The sequence below is a fragment of the Amblyomma mixtum genome, chromosome 3, assembly GCF_055824585.1.
Source record: "Amblyomma mixtum isolate Tamu chromosome 3, ASM5582458v1, whole genome shotgun sequence".
Classification (NCBI taxonomy): Eukaryota; Metazoa; Arthropoda; class Arachnida; order Ixodida; family Ixodidae; genus Amblyomma; species Amblyomma mixtum.
This window is the reverse complement of record NC_143014.1, coordinates 157,328,117-157,346,012: the sequence shown is the minus strand read 5'-3', so window position 1 is coordinate 157,346,012 and position 17,896 is coordinate 157,328,117. Positions and strand designations below refer to the sequence as shown.

General features: G+C 42.8%; 1 protein-coding gene across 3 annotated transcripts in view; it reads right to left on the bottom strand.

Moving 5' to 3' along the window:
• LOC149352478 (ras-specific guanine nucleotide-releasing factor RalGPS1-like) overlaps positions 1-17,896 on the bottom strand; it is a 46,158-nt gene that overhangs the window by 4,727 nt on the left and 23,535 nt on the right. For all 3 annotated transcript variants that reach the window (XM_089581655.1, XM_089581653.1, XM_089581654.1), the window contains 4 exons: positions 17,423-17,569; positions 11,387-11,419; positions 7,641-7,775; positions 4,910-4,997 (listed from right to left, as the gene is read on the bottom strand). In XM_089581655.1, the coding sequence (XP_089437781.1) occupies positions 4,910-4,997; positions 7,641-7,775; positions 11,387-11,419; positions 17,423-17,569 (403 nt within the window). The remainder of the gene's footprint in view (positions 1-4,909; positions 4,998-7,640; positions 7,776-11,386; positions 11,420-17,422; positions 17,570-17,896) is intronic.

The following is a 17,896-nucleotide window of genomic DNA, read 5'->3' as shown; positions in this document are numbered from 1 at the left end:
AAACAGAACACTAGTACAATGAATCTTTTTAGTAACAAACCCTGCAAAAAAAAAAGGAAGCCATGAACAAATAAAATAACAATGTATGCGAAGAGTTAAGCAGTAGTTATTGAAGATATAAGTTTAAAATATTTATCAGGATCAGTGGGAGCTTCTTTAATAATAATAATAATAATAATAATAATAATAATAATAATAATAATAATAATAATAATAATAATAATAAGCCGCGGTGGCTCAGTGGTCATGGTGCTCGGCTGCTGACCCGAAAGACGCGGGTTCGATCCCGGTCGCGGCGGTTAAATTTCTTTGGAGGAGAAGTTCTTGAGGCCCGTGTACTGTGCGATGTCAGTGCACGTTAACTCCTTCGCTACCGCGCTGTAGGCTATCGTTCGCATATGATCGATTCAAATCGCCCGCGCAAAAAAGCTCATTTTGGGGCGTCGTGGACGTGCTATGCCATCTAGTTAGCGAGCTCAACAACTGCTCTTTGGATTGCAGCCTTGGTTTCAGTGTTTTGACATGAGGGGGCGCCGTGAAAAATAAAACTGAATGGCCGCATCAGCGTCAGCCGGAGAAAATGGCGTCCGCGTCGCCGCGCGCTCCTCGATAGCGAAAGCTGACACCGAGCACCGAGCGGTTTCGTTTTTTGCGACAAAAGCAGCGGTTATTAGTCGGGCAACAATGTACAACGTCAGATTTCGGTTTCGACGGCGAGACTTCGCCTCGGGAGCCTGAAACGTCAGTGCGTACTTGCATGTAAGTTCTGTTTTCGTTCGCTGTGTGTTTTCTGCGGTGCATACGGTTTGTAATTGATGACAGTGGTTTATTTTTGTGCTTCAGGGTCTTGACAACGTATGGCGAAGACAGTTTGCCAAATGCTCAAGGTCGCGTCGCGTTTTTCAACCAAGACGACAGCTAGGTGTCCATATCGGCACATCGCTGCGGAGCGGCGCTCGGAGATTCGCTCGACTTCTCGACTTTTTTTTTTATGCTTTTCACGGCGGAAATGATGAAGACCATGTGTGGAAACACTAATAAGTATGCATGGATGAAGATTTTCAGCAAATTCGGCGTGATGGCTCATGGGAAGACGTGAATCTGTTGGATACTCTGATGTTCATTGGAATCATCATATACATTGGAATTGTTGACCTGCCACGACTGTATCTCTACTGAAATACCAGAATAATCTATTCTGGCCCTCTGCCATCAAAAATCATTTCTTGGTTTTTCGCTTTTTTGTTTGCTTGTTTTTTTGCACATAACGGACCCGGATGATTCAGTGGCGGCAGCTTCTATTGGCAAGAGTTGGAAAGTGTCCTGGCTTTTGAACCACATCGATAAAACTTATTTCATCGATCCTGATGTTTTATAGCTTGCCTAAAATGCCAAATTTTATCAGCTGGCTTTCAGCTCATTGGAGCAGCTCATTGAAGAAATCTCCGCGTATGATGAGGGAAAAGAAGTTCACGCCCCCAATCCTCCCATAGAATCCATTTAACACCAACCGAAAAGAATGAAAAAAAGAAGAAACTGCAAGCTCGGCTAAAAGAGAACAAGGGAGGAACAAAGATAAAACCTTATGTGAAGCACTTGTCAGTCTACCTCTGCTTCACATCTTCACCCCTGATTGCTCTTCACAGTGGCACCACAGTCATGACCCCTGACTTGACAAGCCATGGAAAGTGCAGTAAATTTTTCTCATAGCTGAAACTGTGAATAATGGCAGCTATAAACATGTGCAACAGTTTGTATATTCCAGTTTTCCTCTAATCAAGTTCGGGCTTAGTGCAGCCGGTAATTTTTGTTTTTGCTATAAACTTTTTTTTTGTTTTTAGCAAATTTCACAAACAAATGCTCATTTACTTTTGCACACACAACTCTTCTGTTTGTTTCATTCAGAAGTGCAACTAATAAGCTACAATTTCATGCATTACAATATGTGCTGGGTGTATTAGTTCTTGTGAAAAAAAAATTTTCTTTCAGTACACTCCAAATTGTGCATTTTTCCGTGGTAGCGAAAGAGTTCTTAAAGAACCCCAGGTGGTCGAAATTTCCGGAGCCCTCCACTACGCGGCGTCTCTCATAGCCTTAGTTGCTTTGGGACGTTAAACCCCATGAACCAAACCAAACCAGTAATAATAATAATAATAATAATAATAATAAGCAATGGGAGCTTATTCTTGAGATTCTAATGCTTTGCATTCTGTTATTAAAACAAAACATAAAAAACTGCTACAAGCCACAAAGTATTTTGCTTCATCACTTTTTTTGTGTTGTTATTTCATACAAACAATTTATGAGCCTCGTCTAATCACCTTGCTTGTTGCAGAGTTGTCATCACTTGTTGAGCGTACAATTTTCTGGTGAACTGCCATATGTGCTTAACAGTGGCACTATTTCTCTCTCAACAAAGCTCTGTTTTTGGTGAGAACTACACAGCTGGAATACTTAAAGGCAACCTATTGATCTAAACTGACTTCATATTGGGCTTACAGTTCCCTTAAGAGAAGGATGGTGAATTTGTGAAGTAGGGATTCGCATGAATAGCCTGAAATGAAACCATGCTGTTTGTCGTAAAAGAAATAATTTTTAATTTTTGTCAAGGTGTGATGCCATTTATAAGTATAGTATTATGTGCACTAGTAGCTTGCTTGGAATGGATGTTAGGGAAATGGGGACAGTAATCAGAGATCAGAACAAATGCCTGCCTTGGATTACTCTATTAACTTTCCAATCATTTGGTATTTCATATTTAAAATCGACTGATTAAAAATAATTTGCTATATACGGCTAGAAATGCTCGTAGTGCTCACCTAAATTTTAGGCAGTTATGTTATGTAGTATATAAATTGCACCAGTGAAAATCTGAGAAAAAGAACTGCAATTTACATGCTGGAAAATAATGAAAATACTACTCATATATGTGGAAAATTTCCAAGGTCATTAACATTTGCACTTTTATAAGAGGAATCACTTTAGAAATTTTTACAGCATTAAGAAATATCCCATCGAACACTGCATGGTTATATATTTTAGTCAGCTTGGGCCCACGAGTGTCTAAATTTTAAAATCCTAACCAGTAAGCACTAACCAGTAAGCCCTACTGATATTTTAGTGAATCAACACGACTGCATAAAGAGCCATTTCAAGTGCAGCATTGTCTGCCCCCTGTGAAAATTACACATTTCGTGGAACTACTGGAACCTGAGCAGTCAAATCTGGACTTAGGTTAGCAAAACAGGCGTTGAACCATTTTACCATGCTTGTATTGACTATGTCGGGAAAAGCATGTTCAGTTGGTGCCCTGTCAAGAGCACAATTTACTAATACATTTCATATAACTTTGGCTACAGTGCTCCACAAGCAGCGTCCACAAGAAAGGTCGAAACTAAATGCAAATAATAGGTGCTCGAGGTGCTGTGAATGGTAGTCTCCCCTAGAAGGTTACTTCAAGGGCCTTGCAAAGGGTGGCTTTGTAGCATAGCAGTGGAATGTGTGGCTCACTCACAATCAGCCCTTGAGCATTTTTAGATCAGATGAAGTGCATTTTTCATCTTATTTTGTGCTCAGGCACTTTATCTTAGGCCTTCCTGCATTGCATACTGGCTATTTGACTATCCTGCACCACATTGTGGCTGGAGAAAGTCATAAAAATGCAATTAAAGATGCAAAAATAAAAAAACAGTAACACTGAGCAGGAATTGTTCTAGTGGCATAGTACAGGATTCAGTGATGCACAGCACAGAATCTTACTCACAAATAAAACACAGATTTCAGAGATAACCTTTCAAGCACATAGCCTGATTCTCACCCTGCAGCACTCAAACAATTCTCGAGTGTCAAATTTTTATGATTTTCACATTTTCAACTGCACTTTAATTGTTCATCCCAGCCATAATATTCAGCAGGATAGCAAAGTAGTCAATCACAATGCAGAAGGAACGAATTTTGGAGTGCCAACACACAAAAGACAAATAAAAATGGAGTGCACTTAAACAAACCATGGTCTGTGATGTGTGAGCTAAAAATTCTACCATTACACTACAAAGCCACAAATTGCAGGTCTGCTTAAGCAATGATGGCACGCCAGCATTCGTAGCATCCCAAGTGGCTTGATTTTTTATCTTTTTTGGCTTCAACTTCCGTGCACTCAGGATATAGCCATTGTAGACACACACTACTTGTGGAGCACTTTACCTTGGCACTGTCTTATGCCTACTGTAGATACCACCATGTATGCCACTGTTTTTATTGTCCCTTTATTCATCACTCTATGTTGATAACATCTGACTGCTAAGATAAGGTTGCACTTCAAAAAATAAAATTCACAAAGCCCGCAATGTTCAGCTGCTTAAAATTTTACCAGAGTACTGCCTCGCTGTCAGTTAAAAGCAGAAAGAATGTAGAAGGCCCCTGAAGTTCAACGTACAGGAGAAGAACAACCTTAATTTCTCTGGAATCTATGAACACAGCATTTAAAACACCAATATAATGCAATTTTGTGCCCTCTAAACTAAAAATAAGTCTTGGACAGCTTAGAGTGCTCTATAAAGTGGAATCACATTTATGTAACCCTCCACTTCATAACTCTGAACAAGAAATATTTACTCGAAAAATAAGTACAAGTTGAAAGGTCGGTGAGCCCTGATCCTCAAAACCTAGAACAGAGCTGTTATTTGCACATGCAAAAGCAAAACTTTCCAGGCTGCCTTGAGCACTGATCATATCCGCTGAATGAAAGTCTTTATCACCTCTTGCAGAAGATAACACCAACTCGTTGGTGGATTAGAAAGGACTTGCCAAAGACACTGTGTGCTTCTGTACCAGTCAATCATTCAAGTGCACCAAGTGAACAAGCACACTGAACTAAAAAGGTAACCACGGACAATGAAGCAGCACTCACAGCAGGTCGACGTCCTTCTTTCAGTAGCGTTTTCCTACGCAGGCAGCCCTGGCAGCTAGCTGGCTGAGTTGTCAACTCTTCCTCCCACCTGGACAAATAAAAGGTGTAAAAGAACAACATGCAAGACAAGCTTGGCAGGCAAGGGTAAAAAAGAAAGTGCATGCAAATGAACTTCTGTCAGCACTTTCATGACACAAAAGTGCAGCTGCCATGCCATCCATAACTAATCCACTAAACACATCATAAAAGACAAATTCAGAACAAGGTTAAATGAAGGCTAAAACAACTGCATAAGTACAATTCTATCCAGAGGGAATATAACACGTTAGCTATCAGGAAGTTTTCTCCTCGTTTGTGCACCTCTTCTCGCTGCCACATACACTGCTGCCACTCCTGTGCACCCACTGCTGTGCGCAGACTTTGCCTCAGCTTGTGGTATCATTCACTCTTCAGTGCAATCATTGTCATATTCATTTTGTTGCTCTTTCCAGGCTATACCATGTGAGCCTGCACATTTTTAATTAGCAATTCGGACCATGACATTCCTGGCATACCCATTCCTTGGCACCAAAATAACATTCCACAGGTCACGTGCACACTACACCCATTTTCAGCCAGTATGACTTCTACGCCCATCATTCAGTTTATGGAACGCGACAATGGTGAAAAAGCTCAATTTCATCACTGTCTTTGCATGCAGACTGGGATAAAAATATGACTATAGTCAGTAACAACTCAATAATGAAGTGAGAAATTCCTCCCAAAAGAGGCCCTCCAGCGACTGATTTTCATGATGTCTGGGTTAAGCCGTCGCTAATCCCCTGTCATGCTCAGTTAATCCGTAGTTCACAGTTCATCCCCTGTCACATTAGTGTTACACAGGATTAATCACAGATTCACCACGAGACCATGAAAATTGGTTGAGGCCATTGCTTAGAGGGCCTCCTTTGAGGGGCATTTGCCACTTCGTTCCTACATTGCATCTGATTATAGAGGTGTGCAAATATCAAATTTTTGGCTGCGAAGCGAATACAAACAAAATAAAAATTGGTTGCAAATCAAATATAATATCTCTGACGTTTCAAACATATAGTTTCAAATATACAGAATTGTTTTGAATATCAGAACAGGTAGTTTACACTAAAAACAAACACTTTTCCATAAACAGCAACAATGAAAAGAAGCTGATGTATTGCAAATTTTGTTTTCACCGATCATGAGCATAATTTAGTATATCTGTTTTAAAGCTTTAAATAAAGGAGGGGCAAATCATTTAGGAGCAGCAGTAGTAAGTACCCTTGTCGTAGATTACATAATACCTTGCTTACAGTTCTTTGAACAACGTAATTTTGTTTAGTGAACAAAGTCTAATGTCACAGCTTACGTGACAAAAGAGCATACTGAATGTTGGCATGATGCACTGTAAGATGGGCAGATTGTTCGTCACTGGAGGAGTGACGTCAGCAGACGATCACTGGATGGGCAAGGCGCAGGGCAACGCTGGCAAAACGCAACAAGACAAGCTTGTGAAACAGACACACGAGCAGCAACTCAAGTTACTACGCAAATGTGATCATCACATTTCACGCTCCATAGAGCGCCTGAATGCGAGGTGCTGGTTGTGTAATGCCACTCCAAAAACGCAGAATTCACGGCGGTACGTAGCCCACTTTGGCTCTCGTGTTTCGGTTTTGCCCATCTGAAAGCCCTGTGATGGGCCCAAGCACTGTTGCAAACCAAAGGCGCAAAAACAAAACCACACCAACCACGCCACATGGTCAGCATGGTTTCATTTCCCCTGCATGTAGGCTGCAGTGTGCATTGTGCAGTTACACAGGCTGGCATCGACATTCATATTTCTCTCAATGGCTTTCTTCGTCTGCTGTGACCAACGATATGCAGTTTCTAGATGAAAAATGTAAAGGATGAAAGTGGTCGCCGGGAAACAACCGTCCCAACGCATGCGCAGGACACAGCTTTGCCTGTTTCACTATCCTCCGCAAGCCCTGCTTCTATGCACGTCTCTTATCGTTGTAATCGAAAACAAGAGGATCGTTGGCGCCTGTTCGCTTTCGTAGCCAGCGTGCTGAGAGTCAGTCATCGACTGCCTCGTGGTACGCAGCAGTGACATGCCACAGCAACTCTCGGCAGCCATCAGCACATTGGCTTTATGCAGAACTTCACATTATCACGTAGGCGCTTTGCCCACGTGCTGGCTGTCGATTCTGTGAGGAAATGACAAGTTAATTGATGTGACAAGTGTCAGTTAGTTTAACTAGCGAGCGCTATTTGGATAGGCTGAGATGTTTGGCTGAGAGTTCAGATGAACAGGAATTTGGAAATTTCTGAGTGTTTAGGACGTCTGAATACTTCAAATAGTGAAAATGCAGTGTGAACTGAATCGTAAACAGTACCTGCAAGCTATCTCGAACTTCGAATATCCGCATACCCGTACATATGACACCTAATTCTGACTATGTGACTTACAGAATGTGCAACATGCCTTGGAGAAAAGCAATTTGCCATAAATATGCAAATAAATTAAATTTCTTTGCATACTTATATCCTTCCACAAAAATTTCTTAGCCACAGTTGTGTTTCACAAAGTAACAACGGTGGATGCACATTTTCAGCCGCAAGCAGCACTGTCTGACAGCATCATGGGCTCTCAGTTATACATGTGGCACACATGCATCGCCATTGCCGCATAGCTCCAGTCTCTCGTACTAACCCATAGAGAGGTGCAGGAGGCTCCCACAGTTCGAGGGCAGCTGGACGCCACAGGACAGCACCAGCGCCTTCAGCTACACTGTCATCCAGAAGCAGGCGGCCCTTCTGCTCAGGAGTGGCTCCATCCCCCCAACCACTGCACAAAGGACCCCACATATATGCGGATACCACATCCCACAAATGCGCCCATGAATGCAAGCTAGTGATCAGGCTCAATATGAGCGTTAACAATGAACCGCACGCGGCACTGAGTGCTCAGCACTTTCTGGCCATTCCAAGCTTCTCATCTGGCCACTTGATAGCCACTAAAAGAAAACACAAACTTGCTGCACAGCAGCAGCTGCTAGGCTCCCTCTGCTTTAGCACCCTGGCCTTACCGGTTCGACAGGTGAAGACACAGTAGGAATGCTGGGCACCTAAGGTGAATGTGAGGAAAATTACAGCCTTAGCTGACAAATACCGCTGAGCCATAGCCCTGCCGCTGAAAGTGTTGCTTTACAGCATAAAAAGGAAGAAACCTCTTCATCAAAGAGCACATATTTTTGCCACTACGTTTATAACTGCCCACATACAGGAAGGTGAATGTAGAAGGAAAGAAAGATATACCATGAGGAGGAGGGAGGGGAGAAATAAAAACATACAGACTCAAACAAGTCTAACATAGAAACAACATTGTACAAGAACTCTGATGATGTAAAGTAATAACACCAGCAATGGACTATGGACCGTTCACCTGGAAATTGCAGTTTTGTGACAAGTGCACAGTCCTGTTAAAATCTAACACTATATTATGACTTTACATGCATGAACAAACCTTTAGTAAGTTTTGTGTCCATTTAGGTGCATCTGCCTCCTTCTAATGTACTGTAACAGCACAAGAATTTATTCCTCTAACAGACACATTTTTTTTTTTTTTTTAGAAAAAGGTACCAAAATGGTGATTCAGTACCCATGCTGCCATCTGTCCGCAAACCAAAAAAAAATGCTTTGGACAAGCCCTACTCGCCTAACCGAACACAGAGTGTCAAAAAATAACACAACAAGCTGAACTCGTCATGAGCCAGAAATAACAGCTGGCTTATGAGGAGCCTGGATCGTCCAAGTCCGCTAGGAGGTTAGCAGAGATGTCCAACGCACTTGCCTCAACCCATTCTGCACACATGCACACACCCTTTCAGCATGAATTAGTGCTAAAGTCACAAAGGGACGAAATGAGCAGGATAATGCAGATCCCACAGAAATAGGCTCCATAGCAATACTGTACCATGTCCACATACTGTGAACAACTTACTTTTTGCGAGCTCAATAATTCGTGAATTCAATCAAAGTCACAGTTTCAGAATGGTTCACGACACCCAAATTGTGTGAAGAGGCACAGCCTTTAGTTAGAATGCTTGCTTCTTCCCTGTACATCTGCAAACTCTGTTAACACGCTAATGGTTGCTGTTTTTGAAAGAAGACATTTTCGGATGTAATTTGAACGTTTTCTGATGATTGCAGCAGCAGCAGCCAGGATGATCACTTTTGGTCGTAAACTCATGTCGTTCACATAGCACTCTCGACCTCTTATGTTTGGCATTTCACTGGTTTCAGAAATCTCACAAAGAGAGAAGCTCTACACAAAGACTTCAGAAAAAAGCAAATTGAACAGAAACTCTGACTCCAAATTTCAGCACCCCCCTCAACGAGTCAGGTGTAGGAGCAAAAAAAGAGTTGTTTCCAATAGTAACGGCATTCTCTTCTGGAGCACACATGCTGCGGAGCAGACACCACAGCATTTTTCCCCTAATAACTGTAGACAGAAACAACGTCCAGAGTCACTTTGCAGACTTCTCAGTTTACATTTTGACCAAACTATTCGTGGGACAAGCTCTTCAAAAACACAAAAATTAGATCTTTGCGAATATCAAGTCGTTTACAGTATTCTTTTCCTCCAATAAAAGTGTTATTTCCACCCTGAGACATGCAATCAATGAATATTTATTTCCATTTCTTTTATTGTGAAGACCTGCACAGAAAATTGATGATGTGGTTGACATCTGTGCCATGCTGATGGTCTTCCCACACTCTTTGTACTCATGTGCATGACCAACTGGTCCAAAATTCTGCTGTTGTAAAATGCAAGCAAGTTCCAGCCATCAAGACAGTGGCTGGAGTGTGAAAACACAGCAACGAGTAACTATGAATTGCGATAAGCATGGCAAGTTCAACTCTTTCTCTACTGCCCCACTGGCTATTGAACATGTATATCCAATGATGCTTTGAACATGCAGCCAAAAATTCAAGTTGGTGCTCCTGAACAAGCTGCGCCATTTAGTTTGTTTCTATAAAAACAACTTTTTGGATTTAGTTTTGCTTTTTTATTTTCTAACATGAGGGGGCGTCCTGAAAAATGAAACTTTGACCGGACGTAGTGGCACAGGTCAGCGATCATGGTACCGATTTCACCGCGCGCTCCTCAAAAGTGAAAGTCTACACCGAGCGCTTCAGCCGGTTCCAATGCCATTTTTTTTGTTTTTAGCACAGCAGTGATGAGTTAGACAACAATGTACATTTGTCGGATTTCTGTTCCAATAGCCAAACCTCGTCTCACAGACCCGAGACATTAGCCCATGCTCGCACGTTTTGTTTTAGCATTCACATTGTATTTTATGTAGTGCGCGTGATTCGTAACTGATGACAGCGGTTTCATTAGGTGCTTTACATAATTGAGTGCAATAACCAACCAGCACACATAGCCATCGAACCTAACGCATCTAAATTTCATGACCTAATATGCAGCGACATTGACATTTAAAAACAAAATTTTCTGTTTTTTTTTTTTTTTGCCTTATACTGTTCCAATTGCTTCTTGCTCTTTTTGCATCCATTGCTTTCTTACTAGTTATCGCGCCCTGATATCGCATCGCCTATCTAGGATTTGTATTATAATGTTCACTGATGTTTTCTCTCACGTTTTGTCTGTATTCCTGTTCTCAGGTATTTAAATTTTACTATTAAGTTATCATTAGCCTGTAAATTGTACCTTTTTCATATTCTTCTTGTTTGTTATATTACAACATAACTAAACCTCCATCCACTATGTAATACCCTCAGTGAGGGCCTTAAAGGGTATCTTGAAATACTAATAATAAGTTCTAACATGCATACAGCCTCCCTCTCATTCCCCATAAAAAAAAAAGAACAAAAGGATGGTAATGTACATATATTTGGCATTACGTTGTTACCAAAGCGCATGCTGCTTATAAATGTCAATGACTTGAAAAAGCACATGCCCAAAACAAAAGAAGGCTGATTTAAACAAGATGAAGTACAAATGAAATGCTTCAATATAACAGCATGTACTGTGCTTTTTTAAAAGCAAGTTACAACACAGATGGCCTAAAAAAGATAATTAGCCATATTTTGAGAGCACTCTAATTGATCTTAAACTCCAGGGCATGTAGAACAAAATCCGTCTCTGTGACAAGTGAACCGCACACATTTTAACTTGGCAACTGCACTTAGCACTCTCCTGGAGAAGGTGTAATTACTTTATGCTGACCTGGTATGAACCACAGCATGAGTTGTCCAAACGAGCTTGAAACATTATTATTTTTCTGTTGAGGTGGGCAAGCATGAACATCACCTGAAGTAGAAATCTTAGCTAAAGAGAAAGAAACAAAAATAAAGCTTCTCTACACTTTGCTACATCACAGCAGCAATACTTTTGAGCTGTAACATAGTTCAGAATGGATGCAAACTTACTTGCTTGCGGTTGATGGACCACTCAACAGCACACTGCAAAATATGAAAAAGCCGTCACTGCACACTTCACAGCACATAACCCATACGAGCAGCACCGACCACAGTGTTTGACTGGGGTCAAAACAATGCTATGAGAACATAATGGGCACACTTTTTTTTTTGTCAAAACAAAAGAATATTATAACAACAGGCTAGTGAAAGGTGGCACAAAAGTACAAGTGCACCACAAATGACTCAAAGCTGTATTACTGCTTTATGGTAACTTGCAGTGGGTGAACAGGAACAGCCCTAAAGTGCTCCTGTCAAGGCCAGCACGCAGCTTCCAGCAGGTGAACAAACGTTGACAGAACAAGTCTGTTTCACGTCCTCACATGACTGCTTTCTCAAGTGGCACAGCAGTCATGACCCTCAACTTGTGATGCCACAGAAAGCACAATGTATTATGTACATAGCAGAAATTGACAAGAATAATAGAACATGTGCAATATCTTGTATATTTCAGTTTTTTTTTTTTTTTTTGTAATGAACTTCTGGCTCAGTCCAGCGGCTTGTTTTTGTTTTGCTTGCCTTATTTTTTTGTGTTACCGGCACATTTAACCTATAAATTTTCAAAAAGTTGTGCACACATAATTCTGGTGGCTTTTTTTCTTTGAAAGTATAGCTAATGGGCTACAGTTTGATGCATTACAATCCACACTGCATTTGGCACTTCTTGGATAAATAATTTTTATTTCAAAACTCAAAATCGGTCATTTTTTCACAGTAGTGAAAGAGTTAAGATGTCATGACAGAGTGAGCTTTTGTTCTGCTAGCCCTGAGCGACATCTCAAAGATGCTGCTTCGAGGTACTGCGAACACCTTTGCAAGCTCGACTTACTATCACCAGATGACAACTTGGGTAACTGTGTAAGTGCCAGTGCGCAAGGGCGTCCGCAGAATTTTTTTCAGGGGGGGGCCCATTGGTTGTTGGCGCCGGAGGGGGGGGGGGGTATATTCGTAGCGAAAAGGCACTATTTGCGGAGTAAATTTATTTATTTATATATAAATAAAAAATAAGTAAAATACACACATGAAAGAAAATTACAAGCAGCAAATTAAAGCGCGGATTGTAGAGATACATTGGAGTTTATCAACAAAGAAACAATTAAAATTGATAAAAATGCAAAAAGATACTATCAATACTCGAAGTGCTCAGTCTTACTGCATACGGGTTCTCGACTCACCCGAATTGATGACCAGCACACAGCGCAATATGTTCACAAACACGCAACTACAGTCACTCAGTCAGTCTTCCTTGAACAGCAACTGTAGGCGCCTCGGATTTTTCTGGGCGAATTGCGTAGTTACACGGGTGATAAATTCATTTCTGTGCTTCATTACACGCTCTCAGTGCACAGTCATCATATATATTGATTGGAAAAATGGTTGAACGAGTACGTTGAGAACAAAAGATGACTATATACAACGAAAACTTATTTACAAGATAAATGCACGCTCGCAGCTTCATACACCTCGCTCCATCTTGCTCGCGCATCCGCACAGTCGAGCAACCGCACACACACTGCTCGCCGCTCGTCGTTTTCTCGTCCGCTGTCTTGGTTGTTCTCACCTTCGTTGACAACCCGCCACTAAAAACACCGAAGCACAAACACAGAGGCGCGCACATGTGCAAGGGCTTACTTGCCACAATATCCACGAATGCGCACTTTTGGGGTGTAAGGAACGCCGCGCGACTTCCGAGGGGAAGGGACACCCGCAACTAATTCGGTCGGAAAATTTGTTTTTGTGCTTTTATGGGGTTCAGAGCCCCAAAACGACTCAGGCTATAAGGGACGGAGTAGTACAGAGTTTCGGATAATGTCGACCACCTGGGTCTCTTTACCATGCACTGACACGCACAGTACATGGGCGCTGTTGTGATTTGAGGCCCAGCCAGAGGTGACAGGCGAGCCAGGCAGGCGCCATCGGGCTGCGTTGACCAAAGGCGCTGGTTTTCGGAGAAGACGCAAGGAACGCTGGTGTGGGGGCGCCTCTGGAGACTGCGTCGCCGTGAACAAAAGCAGCTAATCCCCTTTGCCGAAGGTTCTGAAAGCGGCGCTTCTACCGCACTGAGCTCTCCCGTGGATCGGAGGAGACAGCGAGCGGCGGCGGCGCCAACTCGTCGCCCGCTTGCCCCTGAGCAGCCCGACAAAGCGGGGGTGGACACGGCTGATTTGTCCTCCCCCCCTCAAGAATTCATCGGTGGCCGGCGTACGAACGTATCCTGATTCTAGCGAGCGACCTGTGCCCTCTTAGCGCGCGAGCGGCGCGAACTTGATTACTTTTGTATTTTGTAAATAGTGTACAAAGCTCTCCCCTGTCCTTTCTCGCTGTCGCTCCCCTCTATACTTCTCCTCACTATCCTCTCCCTTTCCCTTTCGTTTCCGCCGGCTGCAGCTCGGGTGCTTAAGATATTAGATAGCAATTGCCGCGGCCGGCAACACTCCTTTGCTTCACTTTTTATTTTTATTTTTTAAATAAACCACTACCACCACCACCACCTGTGCCCTGTGCACTGTCTGCCTCCGTGTCGCTATCTCTCTAGAGATCAAAGAAACAGACACCCATCTCAAGACGGCTCGAAACACATGCTCGCCAGTGCCGCTGCATGTCTGCAACAGGTCGTCCTTCAGCAGAGCTGGCGGTGGCGTGGTTTGAAAACGGCGGAACGACGCGCGCCCGGACGCGGCATTTCGCAGATGTGACCAAGCGTCGAAGCGGGGCTGCTTTTACCCTTTTGGCTGAGCGCACCACCGCCCCTGGCGTGCGGCCATCACTCACGGTTCGAGTGAGTGATTTTCCAGGGGGGTGCAGCCGCCCCCCCTTGCCCCCCCCTCCGGACGCCCATGCCAGTGCGCCTGCAGACGGGAACGGAAAAAAAAATTTCTCATTAACTTTATAATAGAGTTTGTCGCCAGCAAGGTACAAGTGTAAATAAATGTAGATATGGGCACTGTCTCAGATTGCATGTATCAACCTCCCAAAGTAATTAACTGGGCTCTTGAGAAAGCAGTGCAGGTTTCCAGTGATCTGGCGGGCTACGAGAAATGTGTAATGCTTTTGCTTGAAAACTGTACACAAGACAAAATAAGCAGTTTAGATACTCAAAAATCAATCTATCATTTGCTTGAGACTGCACACAGCAACACACAGGCGCAGAGTCACTGTCTTGTTAGTCAATTTTACAAAGCACCTCAAGTTTATGATAAAAGTGGTGAGAATCACTGTCAGCTTTGCAAACTCAGGTTTCATCTCTATGTAAGCAAGCATTTTTTTTTGTTGTTTTTACAGGGTTAACATGTCAAAGAGAACCGGGATATGAGGGACACCATAGTGGAGGGCTCCGGACAATTTCAACCGCCTGGGGTTCTTTAATGTGCACTGACACAGTAAGCGAGCCTCTAGCATTTCGCTTCCATCGAAATGAGACTGCCGCAGCCGGGATTCAACCTGTGTCTATCAGATCACCAGCCAAGCACCATAACCGCTGAGCCACAACAGCGGCTCTATGTAAGCAAAGGAACTAACTGATGAATGCATAGAAGTCTCATTTATAGGGGTGTGCAAATAGAATTTCTTTGAAATTGAATGAAATATAAATAGTGTAGCTTTGCCACTAAAATGAATATGAATAGTGTAGCTAGAAACCGAATATGAATGAATAGCGATAGAACCAAATTAAATATTAATCAAATACTTTTATGAATATTCGCTACTTTTGCGAATATTCATCCACATAATCATATGAAACAGCAGAACGCTAGCAGTGGCGTTGTGGTGCAGCTCTATAAGTTATTGAGTTATAGCTACAGCTGTCAAAAGGCGCAACACTGATCTTCACTCAAGGGTATGCAACAGTACTAAGTCAGTATACTAACTCCATTCTGTCATGTCATATGAAAAGGAAAACTACCATTTGTTACTGATGATGACAGCAAATCAACTAGCACCACATCTCAGTAAATGAGAGGGGAGAGAGCTAAGTGTCAGTTTTGGTCTTCAAGAGCGGGCATCAAGGCATATTTTACTAAACCTGCCTGAGCGCTACTGCGGTGCCCAATATTAGAGGCCTCGTATGGGCATTATGACCACCGTCACACAAATGGACCGCGTCATGATGCTCAACCCTCCTTCCCACACACACCAATCGCAGCAGCATGATGCATGGCATCGGAGTGTACTGGTGAAACAGTCATCGCAGAAAACTATGACGTGCCTTATTCGAACTTCACGCCAATTATCCCAAAACAATTCAAGAACTTGAGAGCATATTTGATTCATGTCAAATAAACTGCTTGCTTTTGAGATGAGAATGGTTCAACGACTTATTTTTCATATTTCCATCAATACTTTATTGTGTGCATACTGTCGGAAGCGTTGAAGCAGAACGGCTTTAAAGTGGTAAGAACCCTTGCTGTCCTCCACACAGTAGCAGTAAAGCTCTACTGCTACTGCGTTGCACCCCTCAAAAGCGGCAGCGTCGTGTGTGAGGGGGCTTCACAGCACAAACAGCGAACAGCACGTGACCAGCGCACAGTTTTGGTGCACCAGAAGAACGGGTGAGCCACGCAGAAGGAAATGATATCAGTGGCACCGAAACAAAGAGAAAAAAAATAGGGATAAGAGACCTGAGACTTACAGCATCGCGCCATTCATCACCTGAAACGGTGCGCAGCTGAGCTCAGTTGCCTGGCTGAAGCGGGCTGGCGCAAAGCTCAGAAAAGTGAAACAAACTATGTGGTCTGGCTGTTCTCGCAGACGGGGCTGTCTGTTTGTCGTCACACCTGCCGCTGCACGCACACAAAAGGTGCGTGAGCGACTTTGCAGCATGAAATTCAGGCTTAAGTAGGGCTATTTGGTCGGTCACTTGCCGCGCCGGTCATACCTGTACATGGCCTCTTTTTGGGAGCCCGTTTAAATTAACCAGTGCGAGACCCGTAGTGCCCGAATCAGCCAGCGTTTGATGCCATAGATTTACATGGGCACTGGCTGAGACCACGTCGGCAGTTCAAATTATCAGGATTTCTGAATTAATGGGGATCGAAATAATGAGCTTTTGCATAGCAGTAGCTATAACTTAAGTTCAGCACTTTCAATTACAACCAAATAAAAATGAAAACAACATGCTGAATCCATTCCAAAAATTTTGGTTTTAGCTGAAAAAAAAAAGGCAGTACAAACAAAGGAAGCGTAAGCAAGCTTGTAAGCTTATCTGTTTTTGGCAGCAGCTTCAGCTTCACTGCTCTGCTCACATGTTGACAATATGCATGGCAGCACTTGTACAAACAGCTTCGGAAGCTAACAAAAAAAAGCAACAGACTTTTGCCCAAGCAAATGCCACTTTAACAGGCGCATAGTGCAAAAAAGAAAAGAAGGAATGGGAGTGCAGGCTGAGTACATCTCTTTGACTAAGGTTTTGCACCAGAGATAACAGCCTTGGAGAGTCCACATAAAAAAAAAAAAAAATAAGGCGAGAAAAAATCTTATACATCATGATAACTTGACAACCTATGAAGACTACAGGCACAGTGAAGTAATTAAATTATAGCAGTCATCCACAAAAGCTCTTCCAGTGCACCGCTCAAGTAAAACTATGGCAATATGTGCTTCGAGTCACAAAAAATAAAGGACAACACACACATTTGCACATAATATTTAGCTTTCATCCTACTGAAACTGATGTTAACAACTAGCACTTTAGATATTCACTGAAAAAAAAGAGACACAACTGCTAAGCAATGATACACCACTGAGCCTTCATGTGAAAATGCAGCTGGTAAAAAAACAAAAAAAAGCATGAATTTCGTTGGAGATGAAACCAAAGAGAAATTACGAATTTTTCAAATGCCAAACCCCATGTATAAGTCACATAAGGTGTCGGCATCTATCTTTCAAAGAACACAGAAGCATAACAGATACATTTTACATGTCTAGAGTGCCCACAGAGAGGTGTCAAAGTGCTACAAGAGTGATGCAGAGCTGTAAAAAGCCACATACTTTGTGCCTAAGCTGCGGGCTTTCCTATGCCCTGGAGTGAAACGGGGTGGCCTGTTGGTGCTGCCTGAAGGAGGACTGGGCTCTGAAGGAGGTGCCAGCAGTGTCAAGCTTGCCTGTCGTCCCAGGGGCTCCAAGCGGAGAGACTCTCTGCACGAAAAAAAAATTCCAGATGAGGCACTTTAAACATCAAAAATGGCAAAAGCCAAATGAACAGCCGAAAGTGGAAAATAACTGATTTGGTACATGGGCGTGGCTGCCAGGATACACTCCGACACCACCTAAATGCGCAGCACCAGCCAATGAGGTTTCCCTAAAAATAGTAATCACACTTTGTTGCTTCAATAAACCTCATTTACTTGCTTCAGCGCAATGCATTTTTGCCAGTTAAAAGTGCAAGGACAGCCTACCACTTAGTGACATGGACAGCCTCTATCAAGAAAATTATGAGCCTGATTAAATGATGGATGAAGGAGC